Below are 12,399 nucleotides of genomic sequence, written 5' to 3'. Positions count from 1 at the left end.
TTTGATGGCACCTGTCGCAAGAGAAACATTTTTGGTATCTCCTATTTCAGAGACCAATTTCCGAGTTCCAAATTTCGAAATCCATCGCGTTTAAAAGGCACGTGGTCACGCTGTTTTAACTATCGATTAATTATAATTATCACCTCGTTCCACTCGGATGGGTCGATATACTTTGTTTAGATCTAATCGGAATTGTACAACATAGCACGCAAGCTTTGAAATCTCGCATCGAAGCAATCCGTTCCTCGAAATAAAGCGTCTATCGGGTTCTGTCACGAAATCATGGCCGTCAGACGAGCGTTTCGACGCTCGTCCACGAACGAGTTAGACAATCGATCGCACACCTTGATGCGCCCGTGCAAATTTCTTTTTCTCCCTACTGTGTATACGAGCCAACGTGTAATCCTGGTCGCGATAACCTTGACTTCCTTACGCCCCGAGCTCGCACTTAGTCTCTAAAGTTAATTCGCAGTTCCTCCAGGGGTTGGCCTCGCGTTCCTACCACCGGAATTATTTACATTCCTGCATTCTTGCTATTTTCAGGGAAGAGATCGCAAGACGATGATTTTTCTATCGACTCGAATTACTCGACGCTGTTACGATTGCGACTTTTAATTAATAGGTGATCGATCTTGAGAACGCGCGGCGAAGTTTTTCCGCTTTCAAGGATAGAATCGAGACGATTCATCTTTGTTTTTCAAATGTTCTTTTAACACATTTTTTACTTTTCTGCAGCAAGATAAGGCGGTATTGAGATTGAGGGAGGAAGATATTGGGATTGCTAATCGTGTACAAGTTTTTCGATTTTATCACGAAATCCTACCACTTAAAAGCGACCCGCGCTGCCGTTCGATCATTATACCACAGTATACCATATATCAGGAGACATTTCAGAGTTGCAAAATCCAATTTCCTGTGAAATTTACATGGGTGAGTCTACGCGTCGTAATACAAAGCCTTGTTGCTTACGAAACGCGAAGAAACAGATTTTCGTTTAACTTCGATCGACCTACCATTCGTGAAACAGTGACTCGTTAACGCTTTTCCGAGCGCGTAAGCACGACGTTCCACGTTCCGCTCTCGAAGAAGAAAAAATAAAGAAAACGCGTAACATTTACGCCGAGTGCACGCATGACAGATGTTCTAAATTGACTTTGCTGCGATTTGACTTTTGCAATTTGGAAAAACCAAATCTCGACACGCACCGCGATCGCAGAATGTCGAATTTCTCGGTTCGATTCCTCGCCACGCATCGCAACATGATTTACGATAATCTGGTTTACAGCAAGCAAACGCGATTCAGCAAATTCTTTGATCCCAGTGTACATAGTTGCATGCGCAATTAACCACGATCGATTACCGATATTTTAGTTTCTACTTTGTACCCTTGCCTTGATATCGAATTATCGAAACAGTGGAAAAAGTGAGTCATTGAAGCGATTGCCGTTGTAAATAATTGTTCAGAAACACGCGAATCGCTGGTTGAACGAGCAACTCCGAACAATTGCATCGAGGCGTGGAGAACTTTACTTATCCTCGTTCGAGTTTGACGTTTGTTCGAGCTGCAACGCGGATTTGTTTAACTTGCGTCAAAACTAATTTCCACGATTAGTTCGCTTTACTTCGAACGTGTTTTCGCCAGAATTAACGCCTACGAAATGGCATCTTAAATACATTGTATAAAATATTACGAAACGAGAGTTTAGAACCGAATGTTCGAAAGCATTTGATCTTTCGTTCCAAGTTTACTCGATGGCAAATATTTGGACACAACGACGAGCCGCTTTTATAGTCGCTCTGTTCTCGGTTAAATAGTTTTATCTGCGTTCGATAGTTGAGCGAAGCCAACCCGGCGCGGCGGGACGAATAGTTGGCAAACGCGATATCTAATGGACCCTGTTTCTGAACCGATAGTTTCCTTAATTAGACTGTTCTCGGACTATTTCTCCGATGTTCGTCGAGCCAACGACACACAGTGGCCTTTTATATCTGCCAAGTAAACTCGATGGCAATCTCACTGTAGCGCTTGTTCAAGTAACTTGTCTGACGATTAGCGTTACCCTCGATGCTGAAAGATGCTGAACATTCGAATCTTTGATTCCATGCGTGGGGTAAATCTCGCGGCTTGACGATCGTAGAGTATAGAGTATATCGCTTCAAACTGAAAGCTCGCTATAATTTTCTCTAAAGTATAAAGTTTATTACGAGAGCCTTGCCATTTGAATAAAACCGATCCTTAAATCACAAGCAATTAATAAAGTTTAAAAAGTACATACTTCGAATGGCGATGGTTTTACAATTTTAAGCAACTTTAATTTATTTCATATTCGTCAAACTTTCTATCTTTAAACGCTATTAAGAAGATCCCATTTAGATCAACTTCTCTCCGAATATGTTCCTTACTTCGGACGCAGGAGTTAAGTGTACTTCTAAAGTCTCGTAAAGGTCCAATCCCGCTACACTTAAACCCTGCTATAACCCTAAATCTACCTAGACTAACAGCTCTTCGATCTCCCTGTACAACATTCAAAGCAAAGCGATATATATTTACATGCTAAACATCTTTCTGCAGCGACAGGTAGGCAATTTCCATATCACACGGTGATACGAAGAATTAAGTAAGCTGAACAGACTTAAATTCGCAGGTGCTCGGAATCGGGTTTTTGTTCGTGACGGTGTTAGTCACATCGTCTACGGGTGTGTCACGAGGCGACGGAAATTGCAATTAATTCGGGAACACGTGGGCACGTGGCCTCGCTAACCACCGCGATGCATAATGAAACGGATGGTGAATGAAACATGAAGCGACGCGAATCGTTCCAAATCGCCAGCATCACGAAATAGTAGGTTCCCTTCGGAGGGAAACTTGTCGAGTAACAACTTGAAACTGCGCTACCTCTGCCCTAAGCTTCGATATTATTCAACTTTACCAACTTTGTACTCCAGATAGCACGTGGAAAATTCATGTCCTTCTAATATCTTCTAATATCACCTGCATTCTTCTAAACTATTGTTCGTGAGGAAGAAAGATTGCCTCGACTCCTATGTATAGCGAAGCGTTGATCGGTAGTATGCATCAGTCGAATAACGTTGAGTCGAATATTCTTTAAAACTGAAGAAATACGTTTTGACCTAGGGATGACAAACGTTGATAATCAGTGATAATAGCGTTATGATTCGTTGGATATCGGTTTGATAACTAAAAGCAAGGCGTACAAAATCGAATGTTCTGTGGAGCGAAGGGATCTGCCCGATTGGAACGAGACGGTGCGGTGGTCTCTTTGTGCGGCTGACCGCGCATCGATCAAACGTGTATCTTTGGATCTGGTTTAAGTTTATCTTGCCGATCCTGTATGCAGAGCATGTTGACTTAACAGGTACCCTGGAATAGGCAACAATGAAATCCATTATTCCATATATATAACCAAATTCGACAAACTATAGGTAATCATTCTTGAGCATGACATATCGCTTGAAAACTATCTGGTTTAACCGACATTGAAAATTTACCAACCAGAGGGAAAGAGTGAAATATCTCGTGTCATTGATCAAAAGATTCTCGATTAACTGTCATTCAGCTACCCTGTGAGTATTGTTTTAATAACGCGTTGGTACCGGGAACACGTGAGTGGAATGTCATAAACGAGACGATAGGAAGATCTCGCCATCACTTTTCCTACCCTATCTCTTAAGCTGTGTTGTAAATTCGGCTTCGACACTAGGGGATCGTTCATCATACGTGGCGAACTTGGATACACTAGTTTCGACATAGAATGTCATCGCTGCTCTGTGGTCAGGTCGTGTCATTTATGTCCCGAGACTAAAGTTTCGGTCAAATTTGCAATTGGGCGGCGTGTTCATTGTCGCACGAGTCACGCTGATAGATCACGAGCACCCAGGGTTATTGTTCGTCGCTATAATTAATTTCCAGGCATAATTGACCGCATGCAAGTAGATTTAGCGCATGCAACAATTTTGTCTCTAAGCAGAAATATTTCAAGACAAAAAGAAAGAGGATCATGTTCATCGAAGGAGACTTTCTACTATAGATCTTTGAACAAATTGATTGTTCTTTTATAGTTCTCTTAAGAAACTTGGTACGTAAGTCTACGATATAACAAGGTTAGTAAGAAAAGTTTGTTCGAAACGCGAGGAATTTATTGGCAATCAACTCCTCGGAGTTTGCTAACACGTTGCATCAATTATTTTCGTATTTACGTAAATATGGATGCATCCGAGTTTATTTTAATCGAAATAAAGCCCATGCTGGTAATCGTGTGACAAGTACTCTTATACCGTACGGTCGGAAAATGAAAGAAAAACTGCAGTGAAAGATACGTGCAAGTGATTTCGCGGATTCGACGCACTTAGCTAGGAAACTTCGTAGTTCTGTTGTTCAAATGGCCATGTGTACGTACAAGGAGTTACATAAGAGCGCCTTAAAACGCAGTAAAATGATTTAATAAATATTGATGATGACAGTAATGCGCAAACTAATCGCTTAATTTATGCGTGATCGTAAATTGTTCTACCGACGCGGCTTAGCGACGAGTAAAATATTATTCTTGAACGAATAAATTTCGCGAACCTAGTCTACAGGATAATTCAAATGTTTTGAATATAAATTATTCAGTCGAGTGAAAGTTTTCTGCATTTCTGTCATAGTAAATACCGCTATGTTGCGATGAATAGCATTTCACGCTCCGCAAATCAGCTTACATGGAAAGTGTATTGTTTAAACGTAAAATATAATTTTTAACACAACATTGACATAACTCTGTAACGATTTGCATAAGCGATAATGTTATGAGAATAGAAGAATACATAATTATTAACAGCTTACTCAGTGACATACGGAAATGACATCTCATAAAGAATGCGAAAACTTTTTGCACAATTCAATAAATTCTTCCTTCTTAACTTCGTTCCTCTTTTTCCATTCTTCCTTTTTTTCTTAGATCTTGTTCTTTTCCGCCTCCGCCTTTTCCGTTTCTTTTGCTCATCCCTTCGATACGAAAAATCCAACGATCATTTTCGCCGCAGCGAACGCGAAAGAAACGACGATCTATTTAAAAGTTGGAGAAGAAGCTTATTTATTAGTCAGCCTTTGTTAAACCGAACGACATTTAGATACAAAGTAACTGGAGGATCTCGCGGTAAGGCCACCAAGGCCGAAGTGCTCGTTCCGATTCGGCCGTCTGAAACTTTATTCGTTCGCTATAGAAATCCAATTTCCTTTATTACGAACTCCTGGCCGGCAACTTTCAGGAATCGACAGGGAAATCTCATAGAAACCGCGGTTTCTTACTCTGTTTGCATTCCAATGGCAAATAATAAGTAAGTGGAACAGCAGTCGTATGAAGCCTACGTAAACGATGATCCTTGTGCATTTCGCGACTTTCTATGGTATAACGCATCCTGGCTGCGTGATTTTCCCCTGTTCGAACAAACGAGAGCCCGAACAACTGCACCGGACATTGGTCATTTGAATTTCTCCACGAGAGAAATATAATATATTTAAACTACGAAGTTTCCTGATTAATTGTCCAAAACCATCCAAAGAAAATAAATGTATGCTTTCTAGCACGTCGACTGCCATAATGGTTTAAATCCTCTATAATTATTATTGAATGGTATGGAATTGAACGGTATAGGTAATATCGTTATGTTATTAAACGGAAAGCATTGGAAACAAAAGAAATGGTTAACTCACCGGTGTCATAGAGCGGACAGGGCATGTAGGCATACCGCTGTTCCGGATGTACTGCAGACTTGTTCCTCTGTCCGCTGGTCATGGTCGCGAATTTGGTCACGTATTGCAGGAACTTGTCATAGAAAAGGAGGAAGGTTGTTCGAATTATCGTTAAGACGGTATGGTAGTCCTTGGTTCACCGGATCCGGCCCGATCGGGGGGAAGTAATATAAGAAAAGGGCAGGAAGATTATTCCAAGATGGCCATAGGTAACTGCATCCTGCGATAGTCGAGCGTGCCGTGATGCATGGATTCCCGGGCCTCTTCGCAAATTAACCAATTAAGATGGCCGTGTTGTTTCCGTGCCAATTAGGCACCGCTCCTGATGACCATGTATGCGCGCGTCTATGTGAGGACGTCGTCACTTAATTAACACCGAAATAACCGACTTCTTCTCTTTGTGGACTTGGTTTTCCTTCTGGCTGCACCGCGGCTTCACCTTCGCAAGAGACATACAGGTAAGGAATGGTACTTAACGTTTCCCGATCATTTATTTCTAGTCACGCGAATGTCGCGATTCTGTTCACTTCGAAAGCGCGGGAAAATGGCGTGTCTCATCGATCGTTACATCGATAATGTAATACGTTTCGTGGTAAAGTTAAAATGGAAACACATGATTTGTCCACATATTGTGAATAGAAAAGATATTATTACGGTCACGAAATCGATCACACGTTAAAGCTTACATGCTTCGAGAACTCCAACAGTGATTTGATATGCCTAGAGAAAGATAAGAAGTTCGGGACCTCTGTAACATACAATTTGGAAAGAGAATTCTAAAAGTACACAATTTGCTACTTTCACACCAGACACGTATACACATTAGAAAGAAATTTGACGATTAATTCACAAGTGACTTTTCTAGTTTCAAGCTCCGAATGTGTCAATCGGTGTCGTCGATTAATGCCGTAATTTAAGATTTCACTATATATTTTCCGCCGTATATACACAACATTCGTCGCCATATCTAAATCCTTACACGAGTGATACTTGTGTTTCTTCATTTCGTTCGGTACCGCCAAGATCAGTGACAGCCTCCGACCACTGAGTTTGTTAATAGATTACAAACCTATTAGCGGGTCTAAAGTTTCCCCACACCACGCCCCCTTTCCTGTTTTCGTGAATTCTGAACTTCTTTCAATATACTAAAAGGGGGCGCCACCAGTTTAATATTGACATAAATAGCTAAAGATCGTTGATCAAGTGCATCACACGTTTCGCGGGAAATAAGGTGCGTGCCTTACGTGTTAAACGTTTGCGTTTTCGTATTAGATTCGTCGCGAAAGATACGAAACTAAGCGAATTACCGCCAAGATTTATGTCCTTATCTATAGCGGTATATTTTTAATATGTAAATAACCGGGGATAATCGCCGGGTAATTCGCGGAGTGATAAAAGATGCACGGTCATTGAGAAAATCGTCGCATCAACGCTGTTATCGAAAACGGAAGTATTGGAGCATCGCGATAAATTACCGGTGTTGTTTTTTATGCTGCCACGGTATATGTGATCGGTACTTGAATCGAGTGCCTCTTCGTAGCAATACGCTCAAGCCGACTCGGTGACTTTATCGACATTTATACGTGAAAATCACAGGAGAAATTGATGTAGTCGCGAGATCGTGATAACTTTGCCGAGCGTTCTTCGTTCGACATCTCGTTATACCGCCATAACGAACCCAGCTGCGATATCGCCAACCAACGATGGAATTAAAGATATTAAAATCAATAACAAATACCTGACTCTCTAAAGATTTGGAAGAATTAACCCATTATCCGAGGGCTCTTGGGACACGCTTGGGTGAACTTTAATGCTGCATTTTACTTTCTACGAACTCGCAAACTGCACAATGGTCTCGTCGGTTAACACACCAGGTATGAATGATGAGTTTAAAGTGACAAACGATGCTGCGTTCTTTGTTTAGATCCTCTCTCTTCGCTATTTATTTGTTTGAATAGAGTTTGAAGTAAAAAATTCGCGGATGCGATGCGAACATTAAAGAACGGATATTAATTTCGCAGGAAATTCTGGCTTCTGACGCGTGGTTAATTATTTTCTAATTTAGAAGCGTTTATCGCGACATAAATAAAGCTGTAACGCGCACGCGTTAGTCGACTACGACAATATGACTGAACATGTAATTTACGAGATTGGTCACTGACTTCGACTGTAACAAATCGTTATCGCTGAAACACGTATTATGCGGTATTACGGGGTTTCTTACGTGACCAATCGAATTACGAAATATGCAAGACGAGTGAAACAATTTCTTGAAATGTAGCAAACGGGTCATTAGATACGAAACATCTCGTATAATTTGTAGAAGAGATATAACGAGATCGTGAATTAGAACATTAATTGGCGACATACTCGAAGTCGTATGCATTTTAATGGCTTCCGGGCCATTTATTAATTTATATATACAACTTCTTTACAAAATTGCAGATTATGTTCTTGCAAAGTCCGTTCCTAGTTTATATACAGCACATCGGTGTTTGGCATACTGTCCGCCATACTTGTGTCTAAAATTACTGTTTTGACTCTTAAAGCGTAAACTTTAACACCTGACTGACTTTACAAGCCTAATATACTTAGTTCACTCACAGTACATTCACCATGGCATGCATATACTACAACGTAAAATCGATAAATGTTAATTTTTCACGCGATATTAAATGAAGTCGTCCGCAAGGAAAAAAATAACAAAGAGTTGGAGGAGAAACGCTAAACCACGAAGCTTTGTACGGCTTAAAAACCATTCACCAATCGCGAGCGGGAATTTTAATTTGGTTAATGCTGGCGGAAAGGAAAGAGGTTAGGAACACTGGGCCGGTTATTGTCGAATGGCCGTTGAAAGGCTTATAATTGGATTCTTTTGTGAGAAGGAAATCAAGCCTAACGCGATTTAGTTTCATTCAGATCCGATGTCGGTCGATTAACCTCCATTGAATCGCGTACCTTCTAGATGGCGATAGCCATTAACTTCGATATTTATCGTTGCTGCACAAACAAGTATGGATCGTCCGGCTCGATTTTGCTTCAGTTGCTGGAAAACTGAACACGAGGAAACGTTTCTCGCTCTGCTAGCCGTGAAACGCGATAAACATTCGATTCTTTGGCTTGTTCCATTCTCGTATTTCACGGGAAATGAAATTTGTGCGTCGCGACTACGACGCGTTACATGACAAAAAGATCCTTCGAAATTTTTTCGCGTAAATTATTTGACCTTTCGATCTATAATATTTAATCTTAGCTTACGCGTTATTTATATGATAAATATAAAAAATGAGCGTTCGAATAGGTCAATGTCGTATACATAGTGATAACTCGTGCGATCCATGAAAGTATTAGAAAATTTTGACCGTTGACTGATGACAGAAAAGTTTGTTTTTTTTTTTTTTTTTTTGTTAAAGAAAATTCTTTAACACCAATAAACATCGTTTAAAATCTGTATCGTTCGAAACAAATACGTTCAGGATTCAAAATGGCTGTAGAATCAAGTAGCCAGGTGCTTGTTACGATTTAGGATTCGCGGCACGTGGACCGGGATTGCTGATTTTCAATCGGAGTGCACGCAAGCGAATTTCGATCGCGTCTGATCAGAATACGAAGAATGCTAAGCGAACCGATGACGCGTGTTTGCAACGTGTCAAAGAGTTACGGAAGGGTCTGCTTCCGGTCCTCTTAAAAGCCCTCATTTTTAGACCGAATCGTGTGATACATGGCGCGTCTCTAAAAAGGAATAAAAGAAATGGGAAAAGGAATTTCATTGCAAGGAAGAAAATTCGAGAGAAATGTTTTCTCTCGACGCGATACAGCTTCTTTTTCTTTCTTTTTTTTTTCTTTTTTCGTATTTTGGGCGTTGCGGTGGAAAGGTTGAAGAGAGTGGAGCTTAATAAGCTGAGAAGCTTCTCCTCTCGACTTGTTGAGAATAGCGTAAACTAGGTCTGCTTATTTGGCTGCTTTGAGGCAATAGCGTGTTCAAGTTGAAAAATTAGTTGGTACCTCAAGAAGAGAAAAGAAAGAAAATATTTTGCCCATTGCTCCATCCACTGGTCGAGAGTACTACAAACGACAATAAACAAATATTTTATCTACATTTCAATTTTTCGAACGTGCTGCTTCGAACACGAACATCCAACGTTTCGTTCCAATCGTATATCTTACGCGAGACTTGAACATCATTGTTTGAAAAAAAAAAAGAGAAAAGAAAGGCAAATTAAGCGAATCGCTATCGTAGCGATCTACAAACTCTTCAGGAATACCAATATTTTCACACAAGCTACAAATATCGTTCCGTTGTTCAAACACGAAACATGTGACCGTATTAGATAAACGACCAATAACAGTACACTTTCGAACCCTTTCCACCCTTCCCAGTGAGAGCACCCCTTCTACCTTTCACGTCAACACCACGTGGATTCCGGTTGCTGGCTTCTACACTGGTTCTCGCCACTCGCTGTCCAACCGGCCGATAGAATCTCCTCTTATGCCCGACTCTTCTTAAATCCTGCCGTGATCTATGTAGGTGGTGTTTGCAAGGATGCCGGCTGTCGAGTCGCGCGCGTTCCTACCAGCCGAATGGACAATTTGATCGTCACGCAGCCGTCGTGCGAACGAGCCACGAGGCGAACTGCACGGTTCACGGGCCGACACTCGACTGGACCGCGGTGGTTTGAGTCGGGGGGTGAAATGGAGAAAGGCAGAAACAGCGAGGCAGAAAGAGAGGAGGATCGCAAGGGATGAAGGAGAGAGCGTAATGCCGGGCGCGTGGAAATAGAAGACACGTTAAACGCGGAAGAGGAGGATCAGAGTGGAGAAGGGAAAGGACGGAACGAAAGTTAACCGGGTGGAAGAGAGAGAGAGAGAGAGAGACGAAGGAATGATAGAGGGAAAGAAGGAGGAGGGTGAACGACGAGACGAAGGAGTAGGAAGGGGATACGAAGAAAGAAAACTAGATAGAGAAAGGGCTGGAGAAGGACAGAGAGGATAGAGAGGGAGGATGCTGCGGATGCGGAGCAGAAACTCAGTCCGTCTCCGTTTGGCTTCGCCGCAGCGCGTCGCGGCGCATTTCATCCCCCTTTCGAGCCCCGAGCAACCCACCACCCTCGTCGCCGGTCCCTTCGCCCCTCTCGCGCCACCACGAAACCCCCTACACTAACCCCCGGTTCCATGTCGCAATGTATCTGCAGTCGGAAGCAGAGACCCCGCTATGCCTTCAAGACACCACCGTGAAAAGCCGGTCCTCGTTTCTTCACGGTTAATACCCTACCTTTCTCGCGTTCACCAACTACCATCGTCTTTTCTCTTCTCTCCTTCTTCCGACCCTCGTGCTACCTCGCTTTCTGTCCTTCCCTCACGGGAGACGAGAACTCGCTCTGCTGTCTCTTTTTTTGCCGATCCACCCCCGAGAACCGTTACTCCGACTCCCCTTGTGAAGAGGATAGAAACGCGCGAGGACAAGTCTATAGGAGAAACGGGACCGTCTCGATGGACGGAAAGGAGTACTCGAGGGACGGTTTAAAGAGCGGTTTACTCTGTCTTAAGGGGGAAGGTAATTGCTGCACGTTGAAGAAGAGGCTGTTGTTGCGTCGAGGATACTATTCCACAGATTCGACGACGCGGGGATACTTGACAAAGAAATCGGTCATTTCGGAATATCGATGATTCCGTTGGCAGACTGGTCTTCGCGAGTATTCCATTAGTAATTCGATCTCCGAATCGTCCAAAGAATATGAATAAACAGATGGCGGGTTTAAATCAACGTCCGCTGTAGGAGAGTATTACAAAAATATCCAATCAATACCGCCCCCGGATAAAACACAACCACGTGCTACCGTTCCTGCCAAAAGACAAATCATACGTCGCGCTGTATCCTCGATCTTTGTCGATCCATATCTCTCGTCGGAAAGTTATCAAGGGGCGAATATCGAGGCAAAACATCGTATCTACGGCGAGAGCCGATTTTAAATCGCTCTACTCGACGCTTGAAAAAGAGGGCTAGCCCGAAGGCAGAAGAATTCTTAATCGACTTCCGTTCTGGATCGTTGCTTTCCCCTCGCGTTCGACGAACAGAAAAGATCAGTTCGATCGATCTTATCCAGGCTGCTTGTACAACCAACGGGAAACGCGTATAAAAAATGTAAGCTCCGGATGATTAACCGGTTTTATTTGGAAAGTAACGCGAAACGTGTACGCGGCGATAGTAAGCGGATAACCAGAAACGACATTGTAACCCCAGTAAACGGAAACGGAATTACTAGGATTCGAAGGAAATGCGCGCGGATCTCGCGGTTTGGCGGCTGTGCCGCATTTTTTCAATCATCCGTTCGGAGTGGAGTGTGGCAATAGCCAGTTCGAAAAAGAGCAATTCGGACGGACGCGAGCAGAGCCCTCCGAACGTAAAAGCGAATTGCCAGCCTTTTCCGCTATTTATGAGTTCGCTCACTGGCTGGCCTACTGGTCGAAGTCGAGGCGGGAAGACGAGCACAACGAGTTTTTTCCACGCGCGGCCGTGCCCGGGCATAAATTATTGCCGTTCGTTAAACACGTTCCTCCTCTCCTCGTCGCGCGACCTTCTTCTTTGAACTTATACCTCGGCAGAAGCTTTGACCACGACTGCTGCGACACGGTGACCAAATTTCTAG

At 42.7% G+C, this 12,399-nt stretch overlaps 1 protein-coding gene across 3 annotated transcripts in view; it reads right to left on the bottom strand.

The window, feature by feature from the left end:
* LOC117230920 overlaps positions 1 to 10,582 on the bottom strand; it is a 30,313-nt gene extending 19,731 nt beyond the window's left edge. Inside the window, exons 1-3 of one of the 3 annotated variants that reach the window (XM_033488833.1) lie at positions 6,732 to 6,780; positions 6,439 to 6,500; positions 5,714 to 6,191 (exon numbers count right to left, since the gene is read on the bottom strand). In XM_033488833.1, the coding sequence (XP_033344724.1) occupies positions 5,714 to 5,795 (82 nt within the window). In that variant the 5' untranslated portion in view covers positions 5,796 to 6,191; positions 6,439 to 6,500; positions 6,732 to 6,780. Of the gene's footprint in view, positions 1 to 5,713; positions 6,192 to 6,438; positions 6,501 to 6,731; positions 6,799 to 10,150 lie in introns of those variants that run through there. The other 2 variants (XM_033488832.1, XM_033488834.1) reach the window with 2 other exon arrangements.
* Positions 10,583 to 12,399: the final 1,817 nt, after the last annotated feature.

Source organism: Bombus vosnesenskii, unplaced genomic scaffold (genome assembly GCF_011952255.1).
Source record: "Bombus vosnesenskii isolate JDL3184/JDL3185 unplaced genomic scaffold, Bvos_JDL3184-5_v1.1 scf7180000013270, whole genome shotgun sequence".
NCBI classification, from domain to species: Eukaryota; Metazoa; Arthropoda; class Insecta; order Hymenoptera; family Apidae; genus Bombus; species Bombus vosnesenskii.
The sequence above is the reverse complement of the archived record's forward strand: the minus strand, read 5'-3'. Positions and strand labels throughout refer to the sequence as shown.